The sequence below is a fragment of the Schistocerca piceifrons genome, chromosome 4 (assembly GCF_021461385.2).
Source record: "Schistocerca piceifrons isolate TAMUIC-IGC-003096 chromosome 4, iqSchPice1.1, whole genome shotgun sequence".
Classification (NCBI taxonomy): Eukaryota; Metazoa; Arthropoda; class Insecta; order Orthoptera; family Acrididae; genus Schistocerca; species Schistocerca piceifrons.
In genome coordinates, this window is record NC_060141.1 from 687,601,700 (window position 1) to 687,624,055 (window position 22,356).

Genomic DNA, 22,356 nt, shown 5'->3' on the forward strand with positions numbered 1-22,356 from the left:
AAGGTAGTCGTCTTCGTTGTGGTCAAAAACTGGCGAACGCTGAGAGCTGTGTGCGCGGGAGCATTGTCGTGATGCAGGAAACCACACGCCAGAATCCCACAAAGCCATACGTTTTCGCGACAACCTTCGGCGAAGCCGTTTCATAACCTCAAAATAGAATTGTTGGTTTACTGTCTGATTTTCAGGGACAAATTCAAAGTGTACGATCCCTTTGATGTCAAAAAAACAGATCAACATCGTTTTCACATTCGATTTCACTTGTCGAGCTTTTTTTTTTTTTGGTCGAGGTGAGCCAGGTGACTTCCATTGTGACGACTGTTGTTTACTTTCTGGATCGTACCCATAGCACCATGACTCATAACCTGTACTTTGATCTCCGGTAAGAAGCTTCGGCATGAATTATGCTGCCACTCTTCGGATCCCCAAATCGATGGTCAAGATGCGCAGAATTGAGCTCCACGACAACCCAGACAAGTTCTCGAGTTGGTCGATTGTCCTGCGTCGATCTTCACTGATGAGATCACGGATTTTGTCGACGTTGTCTTCGCTTCGAGCAGTTGAAGGTCGACGGAAACGGGGCTGGTCTTCAACCACCATTTCTCCCTTTTTAAACCGAGAAAACCATTCGTACACTTGCGTTTTACTAAGAGCACGGTCTTTGTAGACTGTCTGAATCATTGCAAAGGTTTCTGCACCGTTCTTGCCGAACAAGAAACAAAACTTCACTGCCACACGTTGTTCGTAAGAACTAGCCATTTCCTCGTGTCAACGTTTGCACCGTAGGCACATTCAAAGAACTGCCAAAGAAACCATATTTCTCACTGTTAGGTAACGCCGCGTGGCAGGATGACTCAGCAGAGCTCGTACTACAACCCTCTGGCAGCGCCACCTGCTACTACAAGTATAAGCCGGCCGAAGTGGCCGTGCGGTTAAAGGCGCTGCAGTCTGGAACCGCAAGACCGCTACGGTCGCAGGTTCGAATCCTGCCTCGGGCATGGATGTTTGTGATGTCTTTAGGTTAGTTAGGTTTAACTAGTTCTAAGTTCTAGGGGACTAATGACCTCAGCAGTTGAGTCCCATAGTGCTCAGAGCCATTTGAGCCACTACAAGTATACGATGTGCACCATTACGATTCCAATTTCTTTTGGGTCCCCCCTCGTAGGTCTCAATGGTAATCAGTGGGTTAAGTGATTCATTGCTTCTGAAAGTAGACTGAAAGTCGGCGGTAAATGGCGCAGGGACGTGTGGAGCGGAGCGGAAATTTCGAAGCGAGTACGTACTTGAAGCCTGAAATCCGACAGTGCCGTCCAGTCTCGGAAGTACGGCCACGGGGAAACCGGAAGTGCGCTGGGGTGGCGGGGGCATTAGGTGGGGCCGTGCTCTGCCGCTGACGAAGGCAAAGTGCACGGGCCCTCCAGGTCCGTAATAAGCGCGACGTACTGCCGTGTGGCGGTCGCCAGTTGGGCGCGAATGGCGGGTTGCGGTGATGCCAGGCGCGTGTTGCCGCAATTAGCCCGCGCCGAAACGGCCGCATTAGGCGCTGACCTAAGGGGCAGCGTGGAGGATAGCGCGTTTAGAAACGCGTTACGCCCTCGGCACCTCGCGCTATGGACTAGAAGGCGAACTTTTGAAAAAGAGGAAACGGTCACTTTGCCACCAGCGCGTTGTGGTGGCACTCCAGGACCCACAGTGCGCAAGGTGTGTGCGTGTGCGTGGAGGGCCCAGAAAGAGTCGCAAATGTTAGCGCGGGGAAGCGCTAAAAAGGGACTGGCCCGGCTGTTTTGCAGGCGGAATCCGCAACAAATGAAACGCGTCTAAAGCTGCGAGTTTTGCGTCGAGCAGCGGCGGCGGCTCGCGCGCTAGCGGGCGGTGGCGGCAACCGGACGGAGGTCGTTAAAAATAATTGAAAGGACGCGGCGGCCGGCGCGGGTGACCGTTTCGTTTCGCGGACAGCGCCGCAGCCGCCGCCGCTGTCTTCGGAGTCCTTTAGGCGACCAGCGCCGGCGCTGTTTCCGTTATTACGCGACGGCCATTATACGCCAGGTGGGCCCGCCCTGCAGCCTCGGATATTCGCGCACCGGCCGCCGCTTCCTTTTTTTATACTCGCGGGGTTGCAGCCGCGCAAATTAAGAGATAACGCGTCTTTTACGCTGCCGCGGTAACGCCCCGAGTAGAGTACACTCTGGCCTCGGCAAAACGCCGCCCTATAGACAGTAGGAACTGCAGCATTTTTCTCGTCTACCTTACTGATACCACCGGTATCAGTCTTCTTCTTTCTTTTCACTTCCCATTAAAAGCTGTTTATTAACTTAAACACTTTGAGATGTTACTTTTGAATACATTATGGGAGTGGCAGTGATCAATGTGCTACAAATATTTATTATTAAAAACAGTCTTGATCACGATTTATTTTTCAAGGTGACCGGTTTCGACCACTGCTGTGGTCATCTTCAGACCTACAAGTTGTATGCAAAGCCATAATTAGAGGGCTACATACATTAAAGAAAATACATAAAGTTATAAAAAAATAAACGATGAATTACCATTGAGTAGGAACCTTAAGTTTCATAATTTTAGTGCGTAACCCTCTAAACTTCTTGTAATCTCCCAATACCTGACTTGGCAATAAATTAATTACTTTTGAATACATTATGGGGGTGGCAGTTATCAATGTGTTACAAATATTTACTAATAGGTTCCTTCTCAATGGTCATTCATCGTTTATTGCTTTATAACTTTATGTATTTTCTTTAATGTAATTATAGCTTTGTATACAACTTGTAGGTCTGAAGATGAGCACAGAAGTGGTCGAAACAGGTCACCTTGATAAATAAATTGTGATCAAGACTATTATTAATAGTAAAAAAAAAAATTGTGATGTCTTAACCACAACTTTATGAATCCACTGCAACTTACGCGTTTGTACATTACTTCATTATCAAAGGCTATGAAAAATACAAAGAAAAAACTGGTATCAGTACAAATACAACTTCCAGTCTCACCAGTTAAGTGAAACCGTAAGGTGTAAAGTAGAAATATGGTTTGAAGCTTACGAAGTGCGTAATGTCATTACTGAGTCAGTAGAAATTTGTCCAAATGGATACATGATGCGAGGGCTGTTCGGAAAGTAAGGTCCGATCGGTGACGAAATGGAAACCACGATGAAAATCAAAAGTTTTTTATTAGCAACAGTTAGCCACACCTTCCAGCTACCTCTCTAAATAGTCGTCGCTTCGACTTAGATATTTGTCGTGGAGTTGTACAAACTTTCCAGCATGCTCGTCACAGAAAGCAACAGCCTATGCTTTCCGCCAATTCTGTCCACTGGTCTGCCTTTCGTTGTTCGTGCCAAAATGTTGTCTTCGTAGCCAGTGGTTCATGTGACCAGAAATGAACATCGGAGGGAACCAATTAAGGGCTGTATTGAAAATGACTTTCATATCAGCGTACACTCCGCTACAGAGTGAAATTCTCAGTCTGGAAACATCCCCGAGGCTGTGGCTAAGCCATGTCTCCGCAATATCCTTTCTTTCAGGAGTGCTAGGTACTGGCAGAAGTAAAGCTGTGACGACGGGGCGTGAGTCGTGCTTGGGTAGCTCAGCTGGCAGAGCACTTGCCCGCGAAAGGCAAAGGTGTAGAGTTCGAGTCTCGGTCCAGCACACAGTTTTAATCTGCCAGGAAAGTTTCAAGGTTTGTATTCCTGTATTGTTGGTGATCAAACGCGTCCCATCGAAAACGCTGCAGGAGAGTCTTAATTGCCGCTGCAGAATTCGGCTGAAAATGGTCTTGAAGAAAGAAACGCACGACATTTATGTTTTGTGGGCTGCATAGTTTCAGGCGATATCTCTCACCAGATCCACATGCCTAGCGGGAGACGTTTAAGAATTTCTACGTGATCACTTTGCGCCCTGAACTGAAAAGAGCGATGTGAAGCGATCGACAGTCACACTAAAGACACTGAGCAGCACATCAGTGAAAAGTTCCATCGGATTTTCACAGTGGTTTCCATTTCGCGCCACATCGTATCTTTCTTAATACGCCTCATATGTAGTCACCCTTCCTTCACAACGAGCTAATGTAAATTGATTTCAAGGATCAAGCTTGACTTCTGTTTATTTCACATATTTCTTATCATTTTATTTTATTTGTCTATTTATTTATGTAATTTTTTCGAGTCATCAGTCTTCTGACTAGTCTGACGCAGCACTTGCACCCAACTTCCTACTCCCTGATGTTCTAACACATGTCCACTCAACCTGTCACTTCTCCGTGTTAGTGCTTTATACACTCCTGGAAATGGAAAAAAGTACACATTGACACCGGTGTGTCAGACCCACCATACTTGCTCCGGACACTGCGAGAGGGCTGTACAAGCAATGATCACACGCACGGCACAGCGGACACACCAGGAACCGCGGTGTTGGCCGTCGAATGGCGCTAGCTGCGCAGCATTTGTGCACCGCCGCCGTCAGTGTCAGCCAGTTTGCCGTGGCATACGGAGCTCCATCGCAGTCTTTAACACTGGTAGCATGCCGCGACGGCGTGGACGTGAACCGTATGTGCAGTTGACGGACTTTGAGCGAGGGCGTATAGTGGGCATGCGGGAGGCCGGGTGGACGTACCGCCGAATTGCTCAACACGTGGGGCGTGAGGTCTCCACAGTACATCCATGTTGTCGCCAGTGGTCGGCGGAAGGTGTACGTGCCCGTCGACCTGGGACCGGACCGCAGCGACGCACTGATGCACGCCAAGACCGTAGGATCCTACGCAGTGCCGTAGGGGACCGCACCGCCACTTCCCAGCAAATTAGGGACACTGTTGCTCCTGGGGTATCGGCGAGGACCATTCGCAACCGTCTCCATGAAGCTGGGCTACGGTCCCGCACACCGTTAGCCCGTCTTCCGCTCACGCCCCAACATCGTGCAGCCCGCCTCCAGTGGTGTCGCGACAGGCGTGGATGGAGGGACGAATGGAGACGTGTCGTCTTCAGCGATGAGAGTCGCTTCTGCCTTGGTGCCAATGATGGTCGTATGCGTGTTTGGCGCCGTGCAGGTGAGCGCCACAATCAGGACTGCATACGACCGAGGCACACAGGGCCAACACCCGGCATCATGGTGTGGGGAGCGATCTCCTACACTGGCCGTACACCACTGGTGATCGTCGAGGGGACACTGAATAGTGCACGGTACATCCAAACCGTCATCGAACCCATCGTTCTACCATTCCTAGACCGGCAAGGGAACTTGCTGTTACAACAGGACAGTGCACTTCCGCATGTATCCCGTGCCACCCAACGTGCTCTAGAAGGTGTAAGCCAACTACCCTGGCCAGCAAGATCTCCGGATCTGTCCCCCATTGAGCATGTTTGGGACTGGATGAAGCGTCGTCTCACGCGGTCTGCACGTCCAGCACGAACGCTGGTCCAACTGAGGCGCCAGGTGGAAATGGCATGGCAAGCCATTCCACAGGACTACATCCAGCATCTCTACGATCGTCTCCATGGGAGAATAGCAGCCTGCATTGCTGCGAAAGGTGGATATACACTGTACTAGTGCCGACATTGTGCATGCTCTGTTGCCTGTGTCTATGTGCCTGTGGTTCTGTCAGTGTGATCATGTGATGTATCTGACTCCAGGAATGTGTCAATAAAGTTTCCCCTTCCTGGGACAATGAATTCACGGTGTTCTTATTTCAATTTCCAGGAGTGTATATAGCTTACAAAAAGTACTTCTTTGAAATACGTCTCGTGAAATTCGGCAATTATACTGTAGAACCAATGGTGCATATGCCTTGCTTTAGCTGGTACTAAGAGTAAAACTTCGTAACAGGGAACAAATGGAAACTTCCTGGCAGATTAAAACTGTGTGCCGGACCGAGACTCGAACTCGGGAACCTTTGCCTTTCGCGGGCAAGTGCTCTACCAACTGAGCTACCAAAGCACGACTCACGCCCCGTCCTCACAGGTTCACTTCTGCCAGTACCTCGTCTCAGTTGGTAGAGCACTTGCCAGCAAAAGGCAGAGGTTCCGAGTTCGAGTCTCGGTCCGGCACACAGTTTTAATCTGCCAGAAAGTTTCATATCAGTGCACATTCCGCTGCAGAGCGAAAATCTCATTCAGGGAACAAATTAATAAGCGTTTTATAGATTAGGTATGGCTCAAATCGAAATTATTCCTCAAGACGCAAATTTTTTGCTCCCTATCTGGAAATTTTACTCTTACAAGGGAACCTCCCCATCGCACCCCCCTCAGATTGGCACATTGGATAGGCCTTGAAAAACTGAACACAGATCAATCGAGAAAACAGGAAGAAGTTGTGTGGAAGTATGAAAAAAATAAGCAAAATACACAGACTGAGTGGTCTATGCCTATGATTGCAACATCTTGGAGATAACAAGCTCATTAGCGCCGTGGTCCCGTGGTTAGCGTGAGCAACTGCAGTACAAGAGGTCCTTGGATCAAGTCTTCCCTCGAGTGAAGATTTTAATTTTTTATTTTCAGACAATTATTATCTGTCCGTTCGTTCATTGACGTCTCTGTTCACTGTAATAAGTTTAGTGTCTGTGTTTTGCGACCGCACCGCTAAACCGTGCGATTAGTAGGCGAAAGGACGTGCCTATCCAATGGGAATCGAAAAAGTTTGATCGCAAGGTCATAGGTCAACCGATTCCTCCACAGGAAAACACGTCTGATGTATTCTATACGACACTGGTGACGGCATATGTTGTCGACCCGCCTAACTTGTACACTTGGCGAATGGGTAAAAAGATTCTTCTACCTTGCACGATTTAGGTTTTCTTGTGGATGTGATAATCACTCCCAAAAAAGTGATCGCATCGGACGGACGGACGGACAGATAATAATTGTCTGAAAATAAAAAATTAAAATTTTCACTCGAGGGAAGACTAGAACCAAGGACCTTTCGTACTGCAGCTGCTCACGCTAACCACGGGACCACGGCGCTCGTGAACTGAAGCTGTCCTTGATGTGGCATATGATATGCATAGACTACTCAGTTTGTATATTTGGCTTATTTTTTTCATACTTCCACACAACTTCTCCCTGTTTTCTCGATTGATCTGTGTTCAGTTTTTCAAGGCCTATCCACTGTGCCAACTTATAACTAAATCTGAAGGGGGTGCGATGGGGAGGTTCCCTTGTTAGTAACAGACATGAGAGTATATAAGAATCACCTGTTCTTCAATATAATTGCCGCATTTCACGACATTTATTTTAAAAATACTTTTTGTACTATACTGTAAATTTTCATGCATTCTTTTCTGATGCAATTGTTCCTATGATGTAACTGATTGAACACTTATTCTTGTTAATAAACAACTGCCTCAGTACACCACGGCATCAACGCCACCTAGCGGATTATTCCACTTTGTAACAACCTTGATTACTGAAATCAGTTTGCACTTGCCTGTTCTGAAGGAATGGTCACTAAATACAATATGTTCATTAAGACATTTTCTACTAACTCATAGTAATGACATTAAGCTTCTGGAGCACTTCAAACCAAATTTGTACTTTCCATTTCATGGCTCCACTTAATTGGTGAAACTGTAAGATGTATTTCAACTTATACCAGTTTTGTCATTGTATTATTTATAGTCCTTGATAACGAGGTAACGTCGAAACGAGTTACGGGCACTGGAACAATAAAATCGTAATCAAGACATCTAAGTGTCTTCAAGTACATCCAATGGCCTCTGTCTTCAACAGTACTTTTCTTTAACTTGCAGCCATTGATTAATTGATACAGTTCCCACTTTAACTTCCGTCTTCTAGTCTGATTTCTTTTATTTGTTACCAGTAATTTGCAAAGAATAGATCGTGAAGGCTTTCTCGTGAACGTCAGCACTCATTTATTTAATCAGTGGGTTATTTGCCCTGTTTCTCTCTCACATCGAAACCAAATCGTTTGATCTATTATGGAAATACGTACAGTGTGTTCCATTATTAAGAGGGATATTGGGAAAGTAAGTTCCGATCCGTCAAGGAATAGAAACCACTGTGAAAATCTAATAAAGCTTCGCACACATGTGTTCGACAGTGTCTGTAGTATCCATGTAGGTTTCATCACTTCGCTCTTTTCAGTTCTGAGCAAATGGTGAGCACATAAAGATGCGAGAAAATAGTGTCTCCCACCAAGTATGAGGTCCTGGTGAGAGATTTCGCCTGATGAAATGCAATCCACATTACAGAACTGTCATACAGTTCCTACAACGTGACAATTCTCGGTCGCAATCTGCAGGGGCGATGAAAATGCTCCTGCAGCGTTTTCGATGGGAAGTGTTTGATCACCCGCACTACAGTCGGTAATTGGCTCCCTATGTGTTTGATCTCTGCTCACATTAAGTACTGGCTGTGAAAACAATATTTTCGCACAGACAACGAGCTACTGATGAGCGTAGAGAATTGCTGGGAAGCACAGGCGGCTGCCTTCTATGACGAGGGTATTGAAAAGTTGGTATAACGGTGAGACAGATGTCCTAGATGGAGCAGCGACTATGTAAAGAAGTAGCTGGAAGGTGGAGCCAACTGTCGCAAATAAAACATTTCTGATTTTAAATGTAGTTTCCATTTCGCGACTCATCGGAACTTACTTTCTGGACAAGCCTTGTATAAAATAACGTTCCATTCTGAGCCTCCTTGGTAAAAGTTATTAGTTAACAGTATACACATTTCAGAAAGGATAACACCTGCACCAATTGACAGTTCGTTTACTTCCTTTTGGACACAACAGCAATCTGTGCTCTGTAGCAATATTAAAGTAATTCGTTGTAATATTATGGCGTTAGTCACAATGCGTACTGTTATATACTTCAAAATCATTATATCCAACACCAGGCTGGTGAGTTCAATAAAAAGACGCCTAGCATTGGCGGGATGCGTTTGCGAACATTCTAAAAGAAGTTGTTCCACATGACGTCATCTACCACGCCTAGACGTTTAATGTAAAGACTTTGAAATAATCTGTATAGTGCTGTATCCCTTGTACCAATCTTTCCCGCCCAAAGAGAATGACATATTGTTCATAGGCTAATCTCGTCGTCTCGTATTCTCTTCCGTTCTCTTCAGTGTGAACGAATGTTCAAGACACCGCCAAATGGTAATGAGTACCGTAGAACTGTCTCCGAATATTTGTTCTCTTGTCTTTGGTTATATTCGCCAAAGACCTTGTAAAAATAACTAGACTCACCGATCGCGCTGCAGGCGCGGGATGTATTGTACCTTCGGCTGGTGGTACGAGTCTGAAAGGTTGAAGCGTATTGTGGCTTGTAAGGACACATATCGATCATGATATGCACGGTGTTCCCATAAGAGCGTGCAAAAATTTAACAGGACATAGAGGATGCTCCACTGAACAATTTGAGGTAAGGAACCTGGGATCGAAGAAGCCAGCCTAAGGAGATAATAGTAATAAAATCACATTATTGTGTACTTTTTTATTTACGTTAGTTGACTGCAATTGCCATAATTGACACAATGAACGTACCATTTGTACGCCTTACAAAATGTGCCATCAACCTCAGCGCAAGCGTTACACATGCAGAACAAGATTCTGACACGCCCTGACAAATAACGGTGGTATGTTTCGAATCACATCACAGGCAGCTACAATTCTGGCAAGTAATTCAACCTATGTATCCACTGAGGCCTCACACACAAATGACGTTAGATATCTCCATATGAAATAATCAAGAGGATTCAGGTCAGGCGACCTCGCAGGCCATGGAATAGAACCTCCCCTTTCAATCCAGCGACAGCAAAAGCTGTACCAGTACTGCTCCATCATATTGTACTGTATGTCTCTGAATTGCACTGAGTAATGAATGGCTCTTTCGTTGATTCATAGCACGTTCTGTCATGGAACACTGTAAATAAGGTAAAACAGAGCGACCTGATGGACAAGTAAAGTAAACAAAAGTTGCACCAGGCCTCCTGGTAATCAGACTCGTCCTCTTTGTTTCCTTGCAGGAAATAAAGAATGCACTTGTAAATAAACAGCACAATACGTGTAAACTTGTACGCAAGTTACTTGTAAACAAGCTGGAAAACAGTACTGCTAGACAAAGCGGTTGACAAGTTTACTTCCATATCTCTGTAAGCTGGCTTCTCCGATCCCAGATTTCCTATCTGAAATTGTTCAGTGGAGCATTCTCTGTGTCCTGTTACATTTTTGCACGTTCTTACTCAAACACCCTTTATTTGTTGCCACATACATGCAGTACCTGTTAGTCGTAACTGCACTGCCTCATTCCAGTGTACGTGAAGAAAAATGGTGAAGAGTTGTGCAGTGTCTAACTGCACGAATAAATTCGGGAAAGGAACCAGTATTATCTTTTACGGATAGATGCATATGTATAGATGTTTTTATTATGGACTTTCAGTCATAACACTGACATTTTCAGAAGAGGTATCTACATCTACATCTACTTGGATACTCTGCAAATCACATTTAAGTGCCTGGCAGAGGGTTCATCGAACCACCTTCACAATCCTCTATTATTCGAATCTCGTATAGCGCGCGGAAAGAATGAACACCTATATCTTTCCGTACGAACTCTTATTTCCCTATTTTATCGTGGTAATCGTTCCTCCCTGTGTAGGTCGGTGTCAACAAAATATTTTCGCATTCGGAGGAGAAAGTGGTTGGAATTTCGTGAGAAGATTCCGTCGCAACGAAAAACGCCTTTCTTTTAACGATTTCCAGCTAAAATCCTGTATCATTTCTGTGACACTCTCATATTTTGCGATAATATACAACGTGCTGCCTTTCTTTGAACTTTTTCGATATTTTCGTCAGTCCTATCTGGTAAGGATCCCACACCGCGCAGCAGTATTCTAAAAGAGGACGGACAAGCGTAGTGTAGGTTGTCTCCTTAGTAGGTCTGTTACATTTTCTAAGTGTCCTGCCAATAAAACGCAGTCTTTGGTTAGCCTTCCCCACATTTTCTATGTGTTCCATCCAATTTAAGTTGTTCGTAATTGTAATGCCTAGGTATTTAGTCGAATTTACGGCTTTTAGATTAGACTGATTTATCGTGTAACCGAAGTTTAACGAGTTCCTTTTAGCACGCATGTAGATGACCTCACACTTTTCGTTATTCAGGGTCAACTGCTACTTCTCGAACCATTCAGATATTTTTCTAAATCGTTTTGCAGTTTGTTTTGATCTTCTGATGACTTTATTAGTCGAAAAACGACAGCGTCATCTGCAAACAACCGCAGACGGCTGCTCAGATTGTCTCCCAAATCGTTTATATAGATAAGGAACAGCAAAGGGCCTATAACACTACCTTGGGGAACGCCAGAAATCACTTCTGTTTTACAGGATGACTTTCCGTCAGTTACTACGAACTGTGACGTCTCTGACAGGGAATCACAAATCCAGTCACATAACTGAGACGATATTCCATAAGCACGCAATTTCAATGCGAGCCGCTTGTGTGGTACAGTGTCAAAAGCCTTCTGGAAATCCAGATATAGCAATGACTTTACATTTCTTTTAAACAGTATCTGTTGCCTTCGACAGTACTGGTGGATATGAGAGTCGACAATAAATATATTTCAATTCAGAAATCTGGCGCACTAAAAAGTCAAAAGACACGCTACAATTCACGCAAATGCTACCGTAATCAGCTGCATTTGGTTGCGAGCAAACAGGTATGGCAAATTCTTGTATTACGTAAAAAGCCAAATCGGTAAACAGCGACTGAGTGCTGTTTGTTCATAAACTAATTGCTATTTAGAAGTTACACTCTTAAAGGAGACATTATGACATAACGCGAAAGAAGATGTGTTTCAAACAAAGGCTCACAAGTTTACTACCACAATGGCCGCCTTTAACCCTTAACTGCTCTAGTGGGGACCCGGAGAACCCCGGACGATAGAATACAATACATAGTTCGTGAACGGAACAACAGATGGCACCTGTGTCCTTGGTAATCGTCAGTGTAGTGCTGCCTTTTAACGCGGAGTGTTGAATGAGGTGTTTCCAGTATTATTGTGTGAGATAAAGAAGAAGAGGTCTCAGAATACCCCACCAGAGTATTAACGTAAGTTGTTTTTGACTATCTCAATTAGTGTTTTACGCGGCTGAAATCTTAGAGTACTTCGAAAACAGCACACTTTCCATGATAACGTTAATTGTTAAGGTTATGTGTGTATGAATGCATTATTTTTCAGAATGGCATCATCGAAGTCATTAACAGATGACGAGTTGGAAAGAATAGTGAATGATCCTGCGTTTTTGCAATCTGATGAGGAAACCACAGCAGATGAGGATGAATTTATACTAAGTGATCATGATTCCACCTCTGAAGCTAAATCAGAAAGTAGTTGTGAAGAATCAGATGAAGAGGCGTGTATTAGACCTTCCACTGACAAATATTTTTTTGGAAAAAAGCAGTGCTACAAGTGGTCAAAAGAAGCTCCTCCTACAACTCGTACGTGTGCTCACAATGTAGTTAGTCATCTTCCAGTAGCTATACGCGAAGCAAAGACGCTTGATTCAACTGACATATTATCTGCTTGGGAATTGTTCATTAGTGAAGATTTATTGCAACTAATACTCACCAATACAAATGTCAAGATACATGACACGTCAAACAAATACAGAGCTCCTAAGCCAGTGTTCATAAAGCCGCTAGATATAATAGAACTGAGAGCATTTCTGGTTCTGCTTTATTTATCTGGAGTAATGAAATCCAATCAGAAAATGTTGTTGGACATTTTGCTAATGATGGACCTGGTCGTGATGTGTTTCGACCCACTATGAGCGTTCAGAGATTTTTATTCATTTTGTCTTGTTTGCGATTCGTCTGTGCTGCTACAAGAGATGCTAGGAAGGCTGATGACAGACTTGCAGCTACTAGAGATGTGTGGGAACTCTTTATAGACAAATATCAAAAGTATTATACTCCAGGAGCGTACGTGACAATCGATGAAATGTTAGCACCCTTTCGTGGTAGGTGCAAATTTCGCATGTATATGCCCAAGAAGCCAGCCAAATACGGCCTCAAAGTTATGTGCCTTTGTGACTCACGAACATTCTATTTATGCAATGCATTTGTTTAGACAGGAAAAGGGACAAATAAAACTACATTATCAATCCCAACACAGGATGTTTTGAAATTAATAACACCAATTGAGGGAAGCAATAGACATGTGACAGTAGACAATTGGTTCATGTCACTTGAACTCTGTGATGAACTAGAAGCCAAAAAGTTGACTGTCTTAGGCACTCTGAATCAAAATAACCGCAGATCCCAGAAGAATTCAAACCAAACAGAAAGCGCCCAGTAGAATCTGTATTATTTGGGCATAACGAAGTAAAGACAATTTGTCCTTATGTTCCTCGGAAAGGTCGAGCTGTTGTGTTGCTTTCATCTATGCATCACGATCAGAAAATTAGTACTCAACAGAAAAAACCTGAAATGATCATTGATTACAATGCCACAAAAGGAGGAGTGGACGCACTGGACCAAATGTGCGCCAACTATTTGTTATCACTGCGAACACGCAGATGGCCAATGTCTGTATTTTATGCCATTCTAAACATAGTAGGAGTCAATGCTGCCGTCTTGCTTCAGTGCACCAAATAACTTGATGAAACAAATGATTTAAAAAGAAGAGGATTGCTACAAAAGCTTGGAATGGATTTAGTAAAGCCCCACATAGAACGTCGAGATGTCCTACACCTTCCTCGTGAACTGAGAGACGTTGTTGTTAAATTTGATGGTACTCCTCTTACCTCAACATCTTCAGAGCCAGAACCCATGAGGAAAGCAAGGTGCTACATGTGCGCAAGAAATGTGGACAAGAAAACGAAAATATTTTGCGAAAAATGCTCAAAACATGTTTGCCCCAAACACAGATTTTCAGTGTGCCAAAATTGTTTGTAATCATATCTCAAATATGTAAAAATGTTTATAATATTCAGTGATAAAAGTGCAATTCAAAATAAAATTTCCTTAAATTACAGTTTCGTTTTTCTTATTGGGGTACTCCGAGACCCCACTAGAGTATTAGTGTACGAGCATTTCACTGGAGTAGTTAAGGGTTAAAAATGTCCGCCGTGCACGGTAGACCGCTTACGGGATTGTGGAGCCTTGATATTGCAAACAAAGCTTGAGAGAGTGCCGAGTACCAAGAAGTCGGTTTAGCGCAGGCGGCTCGGCGCTCGCGGATTTCGCGCGTTGGCCTGATGGGAGTACGCCGGCGCATAATCAGAGTTTACCGGCGCAATCTTGGCCGCGACTTCCATTAGGCGCGCGAAGCGGGCCAGGGCAGAGTGACCAGGCAGCCGTGCTATGGTAATAACAATAACTCAGTTAGCTGGCGCTGCGCTGTGCGGCGCGGGGGACGCCATGATTAGGGCGCGCCATTAGACGCCGGCGCTGGCGCCAGCGCCGTCTCAATCCAAAGTTTGGGCGCAACATCTGCCAGCCGGCCGGAACTCCGCCACCTACGCGCGCGGCCGGCCAGGAGCCCGGGGCCCGCCCATTAATCAAAGTCTGCCGCGACCCGCCGCCATCTACGTAATTGCCAGGCACACCTCGGCCGGTCTTGGCCGCCACTTTGCCCCGCTGCGGCCGGCCCGCAGCCACCTGCGTGTGGACTGCGCAGGCAAGCGCGCGCGACCATTACGCCGCGCTCCAACTCTGCCGGGACTTGGCCGGACCCCGTCGGCGGTGAGCAACGGCTTCGCTTGGCCTCGCTCGCACTGTCCCCCACAGATGGCCCTGTGACCGCAGACCGCTGCGTCACAGGACGTCTGACGTGGAATTTGAATGAGGGGCCGGCAGGAAACACACGTACTCACACTGCTTGCGGCGAGTGGAGGAGTTTGTGGTCAAGTCAGAAATTGGGACAACAGTCGACGGACAGCTCCTGTACACAGTCAGCTGGTCTATTCTATTCACGGGTTGAAATTCCTTCCCATATGGAATTTGCTTGAAACACTTATAAAGCAATAGACTAAAACTACTAACAAGCCGAACTTAGGGATTATATCACTCCACTAGTTTCCACACCTATAAAACCCTCATCCTACCCATCCCCTGTTGTGTAAATGTTGCATGTATCTCCACCAAAATCACTAAGTCCCTCCAAATCCTTGAACGCCATGCAATTCGTCTAGGCCGGCCGGAGTGGCCGAGAGGTTCTGGGCGCTACAGTCAGGAGCCGTGCGACCGCTACGGTCGCACGTTCGATTCCTGCCTCGGGCATGGATGTGTGTGATGTCCTTAGGTTGGTTAGGTTTAATTAGTTCTAAGTTCTAGGCGACTGCTGACCTCAGAAGTTAAGTCGCATAGTTCTCAGAGCCATTTGAACCATTTTTGAACTTCGTCTAGTTATCCGCATTCGTTTACCTACCTCCACATGGATACACTACCATCTCATCAAATTCCTACCTCTCCTCAGCCATACTGAACACCTCCATATCTCTCATATACAAACTACACTACTGGCCATTAAAATTGCTACACCAAAAAGAAATGCAGATGGGTATTCATTGGACAAATATATTACACTATATCTGACATGTGATTACATTTTCACGAAAGTTGGGTGCGTAGATCCTGAGATATCAGTACCCAGAACAACCACCTCTGACCGTAATAACGGCCTTGATATGCCTGGGCATGGAGTCAAACAGAGCTTGGATAACGTGTACAGGTACAGCTGCAGCTGCCTATGCAGCTTCATCACGATACCACAGTTCATCAAGACTAGTGACTGCCGTATTGTGACGAGGCAATTGCTCGGCCACCATTGACCAGACGTTTGAGGACGGTGAGAGATCTGGAGAATGTGCTGGCCTGGGCAGCAGTCGAACATTTTCTGTATCCAGAAACTCCCGTACAGGACCTGCAACATGCTGTCGTGCATTATGCCGCTGAAATGTAGGGTTTCGCAGGGATCGAATGTAGGGTAGAGCCGCGGGTCGTAACACATCTGAAATGTAACGTCCACTGTTCAAAGTGCCGTCAATGCGAACAAGAGGTGACCGAGACGTGTAACCAATGGCACCCCATACCATCACGCCGGCTGATACGCCAGTATGGCGATGACTAATACACGCTTCCAATGTGCGTTCACCGCGATGTCTCCAAACACGGATGCGACCATCAAGCTGCTGTAAACAGAAATTGGATTTATCTGAAAAAGTGACAATTTGCCATTCATGCACCCAGGTTCGTCGTTGAGTACACCATCGCAGGCGCTCCTGTCTGTGATGCAGCGTCAAGAGTAACCGCAGCCATGGTCTCCGAGCTGATAGTTTATGCTGCTGCAAACGTCGTCGAACTGTTCGTGCAGATGGTTGTTGTCTTGCAAACGTCCCCATCTGTTGACTCAGGGATCGAGACGTGTCTGCACGATCCGTTACAGCCATGCGGATAAGATGCCTGTCATCTTGCCTGCTAGTGATACGAGGCCGTTGGGAAACAGCACGGCGTTCCGTATTACCCTCCTGAACCCACCGATTCCATATTCTGCTAACAGTCATTGGATCTCAATCAACGCGAACAGCAATGTCGCGATACGATAGACCGCAACCGCGATAGGCTACAATCCGACCTTTATCAAAGTCGGAAACGTGATGGTACGCATTTCTCCTCCTTACGTGAGGCATCGCAACAACGTTTCACCAGGCAACGCCGGTCAACTGCTGTTTGTGTATGGGAAATCGGTTGGAAACGTTCCTCATGTCAGCACGTTGTAGGTGTCGCCACCGGCGCCAACCTTGTGTGAATGCTCTGAAAAGCTAATCATTTGCATATCACAGCATCTTCTTCCTGTCGGTTAAATTTCGCGTCTGTAGCGCGTTATCTTCGCGGTGTAGCAATTTTAATGGCCAGTAGTGCAGATTTCAATATCCCCATTGTCTCCCTTTGATTACCAACCCAGGAATGCTGCCACACCTTCACAATCACATACAACCGTCCTAGACCTACACACACTCCACATCCTGTCCCAACATTAACTTTAACCAATTCCCTCTTCGAGACAATGAGATTCGCCCCGATATTTATCTCTCCTACCAACTTTAACTCTTCCTGTCCTGTTCTACTCCACATCAGGACTTCTCTCTCCTTTTCCCTCTTCATCCAACTCCCTTTCCTCTTGTCACCACTACCCTACCCACACAACACACTAATCCTCACCCACCGTATTTCCCACCGACACTATTTCCCACTATCTACCTCAACTCCTACCTGCCACCTCCGTAGGTTTCTCACCTAACAGACCCCTATTTTTCACCCACACCTCCCAACCCTATGAAACATTTTCTCTCCTTCGGCAATACTTCTCACACGCTGCATGTCCTTCAGATTTTAAGCGAAAGTGCAGTGCTTCACTTTTTTCTTTGTCGTGTTTTTAAAATGTATATATTTTGCTAGTTTTTAACTGTTGGCTTTGATTTTTAAATTAAAATGGAAACATAGTCACTAATTTTGTTTCTAATTCTCACTGTAATTTTTTTTAATTCACTTGGCTGAAGAGTGGAACATTGTAGCCGGCCGAAGTGGCCGTGCGGTTAAAGGCGCTGCAGTCTGGAACCGCAAGAGCGCTACGGTCGCAGGTTCGAATCCTGACTCGGGCATGGATGTTTGTGATGTCCTTAGGTTAGTTAGGTTTAACTAGTTCTAAATTCTAGGGGACTAATGACCTCAGAAGTTGAGTCCCATAGTGCTCAGAGCCATTTGAACCATTTTGAACATTGTACTGCTGACAACCCACCAGCTCTCCCATATGAGAGAGGGGTATGAAATAACAAAAAAGGGGGAAAAACACTTTAACAGCGTCACAGAGTCGTCGTCAGCCAAAAAGACACACTGCACATTTCAACTGTGTACACATGCTCAGATACACTGAAACACACCCACACATCTATACAAATGTAACCTACAGGGTGTTAGCGGTATAGGTACAGCAGATATTGTGATCATTGCTACATTAACATGTACCCACTTCGGTGCATTAGTTGTTCTTCTCTGCATCTAACAGTCTTCCTCACAAATATCACACTACATACTACCTCCCTGTCCAGCCATCCTGATTTAGGTTTTCTGCGATTTCCCTGAATAGCTTCAGGCAAATGCCAGGATGGTTCCTTTGAAAGGGCACAGCCGATTTCCTTCCCCGTCCTTCCCTCATCCGAAGGGACCACTGAACTCGTTGTTTGGTTCTCACCCCCAAATCAACCAACTAACACACTAGCTGATGTTTTCTGCACAGTCGTAACTGCACCACAAAGTGGACTACCCTTGCAAGTACAGACTTTTTGTTTGGCGTCTACCTGTTCCAGTGAGCACACAGCCCTCACATAACAACAGCCCACAAACGATTGTCGGCGGGCAAAGAATATTTTTTACCACTGGGCATAGCTTAAGCAGCAGTTGCTGCATGACTATCGAAACACCACACAGCGGCAAGCAGATAAACACCAAGAAAATATAAATGATAATATCTGTGACGTGAGGCGATATAGGACCCTTGCACGGCTCCTCACAGCAGCTCTTAATACCCTTTCTTAATTAACTCTCTCTCTCAGTACCACTTTTACAGCAGTGCAATGAAACATTTTCACCGTAAAGACATCAATATTTGTTTCTATGTAACAATCAATTACTTACATCGACAGTGGTCGATTTTCAATTTAAGACAAACACCCCCCGAACAGGCCCTGAAGGCTCAACGTTGTCGCTGCGTCATCCTCAGCCCTTAGGCGTCACCAGATGCGGATATGAAGGGGTATGTGGTCAGCACATCGCTCTCCCAGCCGTTGTCAGTCTTCGTAACCGGTGTCGCTATTTCTCAGTCAAGCAACTCCTCAATTGGCCTCAAAAGGGCTGAGTGCACCCCACTACCCAACACCACTCGACGGACACAGACGGTGACCCATCCAAGTGCTAGCCAAAGCGGACGGTGTTTAAATTCGGTGATCTGACGGAAACCGGTGCCATTGGCTTACGATTTTAAAAGAAATGTAAAAATCTCTTCAATTAAGTATTTCACTCAATCTTCGGGTTTTGAAAATGAATTTGTCTGAAGAGCGGCAAATGTGACACTAGCGGCCCTAATGGACGTATTTGTATGTGAATCTTACTGTAGGTAAACGTAAAGCGTGAGTTTCGAGGTAAGGTAAGGTAAGACTCCCCAGTAAAAGTGTAATTTTTACCCTTTCACTAGCAAACAGAGGTAACATAAAAAAAATGGAAATGGCGTGTGGCTAGGGCCTCCCGTCGGGTAGACCGTTCGCCTGGTGCAGGTCTTTCGATTTGACGCCACTTCGGCGACCTGCGCGTCGATGGGGATGAAATGATGATGATTAGGACAACACAACACCCAGTCCCTGAGCGGAGAAAATCTCCGACCCAGCCGGGAATCTAACCCGGGCCCTTAGGATTGACAGTCTGTCACGCTGACCATTCAGCTACCGGGGCGGACAGAGGTAACATGAGAAACGTGAACTACCTAAAGTACATTGTTCCCCACAATAGCTTACGACACCAGAATAATTCCAAGTACACGCGTAGTGTTTAAGACTGAAGGTGACCCAGATGACGCAGTGATAACAGCGGTGCGGCGTTTCTCGTGTTGCAGGAAGCGGAGAGCGCGATCGCAGCGATGAACGGCCAGTGGCTGGGAAGCCGCAGCATCCGAACCAACTGGGCGACCAGGAAGCCGCCGGCCCCCAAGAACGAAGGTAAGAACCTGCACAAGACAAGTACAACAGCTGCGGCGACGGCCGGCCGCAAACAGAACGCGTTGTACTGTGTGCTTTCCACGTACAGGCAGCTCCTCTGCAGTTACTTGCTGTTGAAACTGAAGCGAAAGTCCGATGAAGAAAACATCTGACATTTTACGACTCTGTACGAAGATAAACATTTGTTTATTTGTCGTATGCAAGCGTTAAGAGTTTTTTGACTCACAAGAATGACTATACACAAAGATTACTAAAACGCTACATATCAGCACTTCAGCACAATTGTACAGCACAATATAATACAAATTATAGATGTTGCACACGAATATCAAGGTGTTTTACACAAGGTACCCCAGGTGAAATGGTCAGTATTCGGTGATGTGGCACGAACGATCATATGAAGCAAAACACTTCATACGGATGTATGCCCCATTCTGAAGAATTTCTGTACGCTATCATTTATTTTCTATATCATTCCTGGTCAATAGAAGTCTGCTAATCTTAATCATTGGCCTTAATTTGACGAAGACATTTATGACAATGTACATTTGGACCACAGCACAGTATTGAACCATGGATTATGGGAAAACAGGAACAAAATCGACTCGGAGCGTTTGAGTTGTGGTGCTACAGAAATCTGTTCAAAATTAGGTGGACGAGAAGGTAAGAAATGATGAGATTCTCCGCAGAATCAGAGAGAAAAGGATTGTATGGAAAATAGTTAAGACATCAGGGAATAACTTCCATGATACTAAAGAGAGCTCTAAATCGCAAACACTATATTGGAAGACAGATATTGGAATATATAGGGCAGGTATTGATGACGTAGGTTGCAACTGTTGTGGTTGGGTTCTTTGGGGGAAGAGACCAAACAGCGAGGTCATCTGTCTCATCGGATTAGGGAAGGAAGGGGAAGGAAGTCGGCCGTGCCCTTCCAAAGGAACCATCCTCACATTTGCCTGGAGTGATTTAGGGAAATCACGGAAAACCTAAAGCAGGATGGCCGGACGCGGGACTGAACCGTCGTCATGCCGAATGCGAGTCCAGTGTGCTATTCATTGCGCCACCTCGCTCGGTCTTGCAAGTGTTACTCTGAAAAGAAAAGGTTAACAAAGAATAGGAATTCGTGGCGGCCGCATCAAACCAGTCAGAAGACTGTTGTTTTCGTCTTCAGTCCTGAGACTGGTTTGATGCAGCTCTCCATGATGCTCTATCCTGTGCAAGCTTCTTCATCTCCCAGTACTTACTGCAACCTACGTCCTTCTGAATCTGCTTAGTATATTCATTTCTTGGTCTCCCTCTACGATTTTTATCCTCCACACTGCCCTCCAATGCTAAATTTGTGCTCCCTTGATGCCTCAGAACATGTCCTGCCAACCGGTCCCTTCTTCTTGTCAAGTTGCGCCACAAACTCCTCTTCTCCCCAATTCTATTCAATACCTCCTCATTAGTTATGTGATCTACCCATCTAATCTTCAGCATTCTTCTGTAGCACCACATTTCGAAAGCTTCTATTCTCTTCTTCTCCAAACTATTTATCGTCCATGTTTCACGTCCGTACATGGGTACACTCCATACAAATACTTTCAGAAACGACTTCCTGACACTTAAATCTATACTCGATGTTAATAAGTTTCTCTTCTTCAGAAACACTTTTCTTGCCATTGCCAGTCTACATTTTATATCCTCTCTACTTCGACCATCATCAGTTACTTTGCTCCCCAAATAGCAAAACTCCTTTACTACTTTAAGTGTCTCATTTCCTAATCTAATTCCCTCAGCATCACCCGACTTAATTCGACTACATTCCATTATCCTCGTTTTGCTTTTGTTGATGTTCATCTTATATCCTCCTTTCAAGGCACTTTCCATTCCATTCAACTGCTCTTCCAAGTCCTTTCCTGTCTCTGACAATTAAAATGCCATCGGCGGACCTCAAAGTTTTTATTTCTTCTCCATGGATTTTAATACCAACTCCGAATGTTTCTTTTGTTTCCTTTACGGCTTGCTCAACATACAGGTTGAATAAGTCAGAAGAGTAATGACTCAAAATAAAATTATTGAATAGATTGTCAGGTTTACACACGTACAGCACTTATTGAGTATTACAACATGCTTTTTAAATACACGGTCGAGTCACATTAATGTGATCACCACCTATGCTTGACGTCAACGTGCACCAAGCACTCACAGGCGGTAGGTGGCAGCACTAGCACTGGAGGGTATGTAAAATGTGTGGTTGGCCAGGATGACGTGGGGGCGGGGGCGGAAAATAGTGGAGTCCTCGTCGTAATGCAGGACGTCCAGATGGGCATGATCACTAGCTTTCGGCCAAGAGCGGAAGCATTTCTGAAACGATTACGTCTGTAAAATGTTTGCAATGCCGCCATGGTTAAAAGTATACCGTGCATGGCAAAATGGCGCTACCCAAAACTGTAGTGCATCACGGGGCATAATGTGAACGACGGCTGCGGACATGTGTACGGGCGAAGAGCCATGCAACTGTTGAGCAGCTGACCACCCAGATGAACCAGGGGGCTTTCAACAGCGTCTCCTCAACGAGCGTTCAGCAAACATTGCTGCGTATGGTTCTCCGCAACAGGTGCCTGATTCATGCACCCGTGCTGAC

At 45.5% G+C, this 22,356-nt stretch overlaps 1 protein-coding gene across 1 annotated transcript in view; it reads left to right on the forward strand.

The window, feature by feature from the left end:
* LOC124795057 (cytotoxic granule associated RNA binding protein TIA1) overlaps positions 1–22,356 on the forward strand; it is a 1,004,170-nt gene that overhangs the window by 575,485 nt on the left and 406,329 nt on the right. The window contains exon 3 of the mRNA XM_047258854.1: positions 19,625–19,727. Within this exon, the coding sequence (XP_047114810.1) occupies positions 19,649–19,727 (79 nt within the window). The 5' untranslated portion in view covers positions 19,625–19,648. The remainder of the gene's footprint in view (positions 1–19,624; positions 19,728–22,356) is intronic.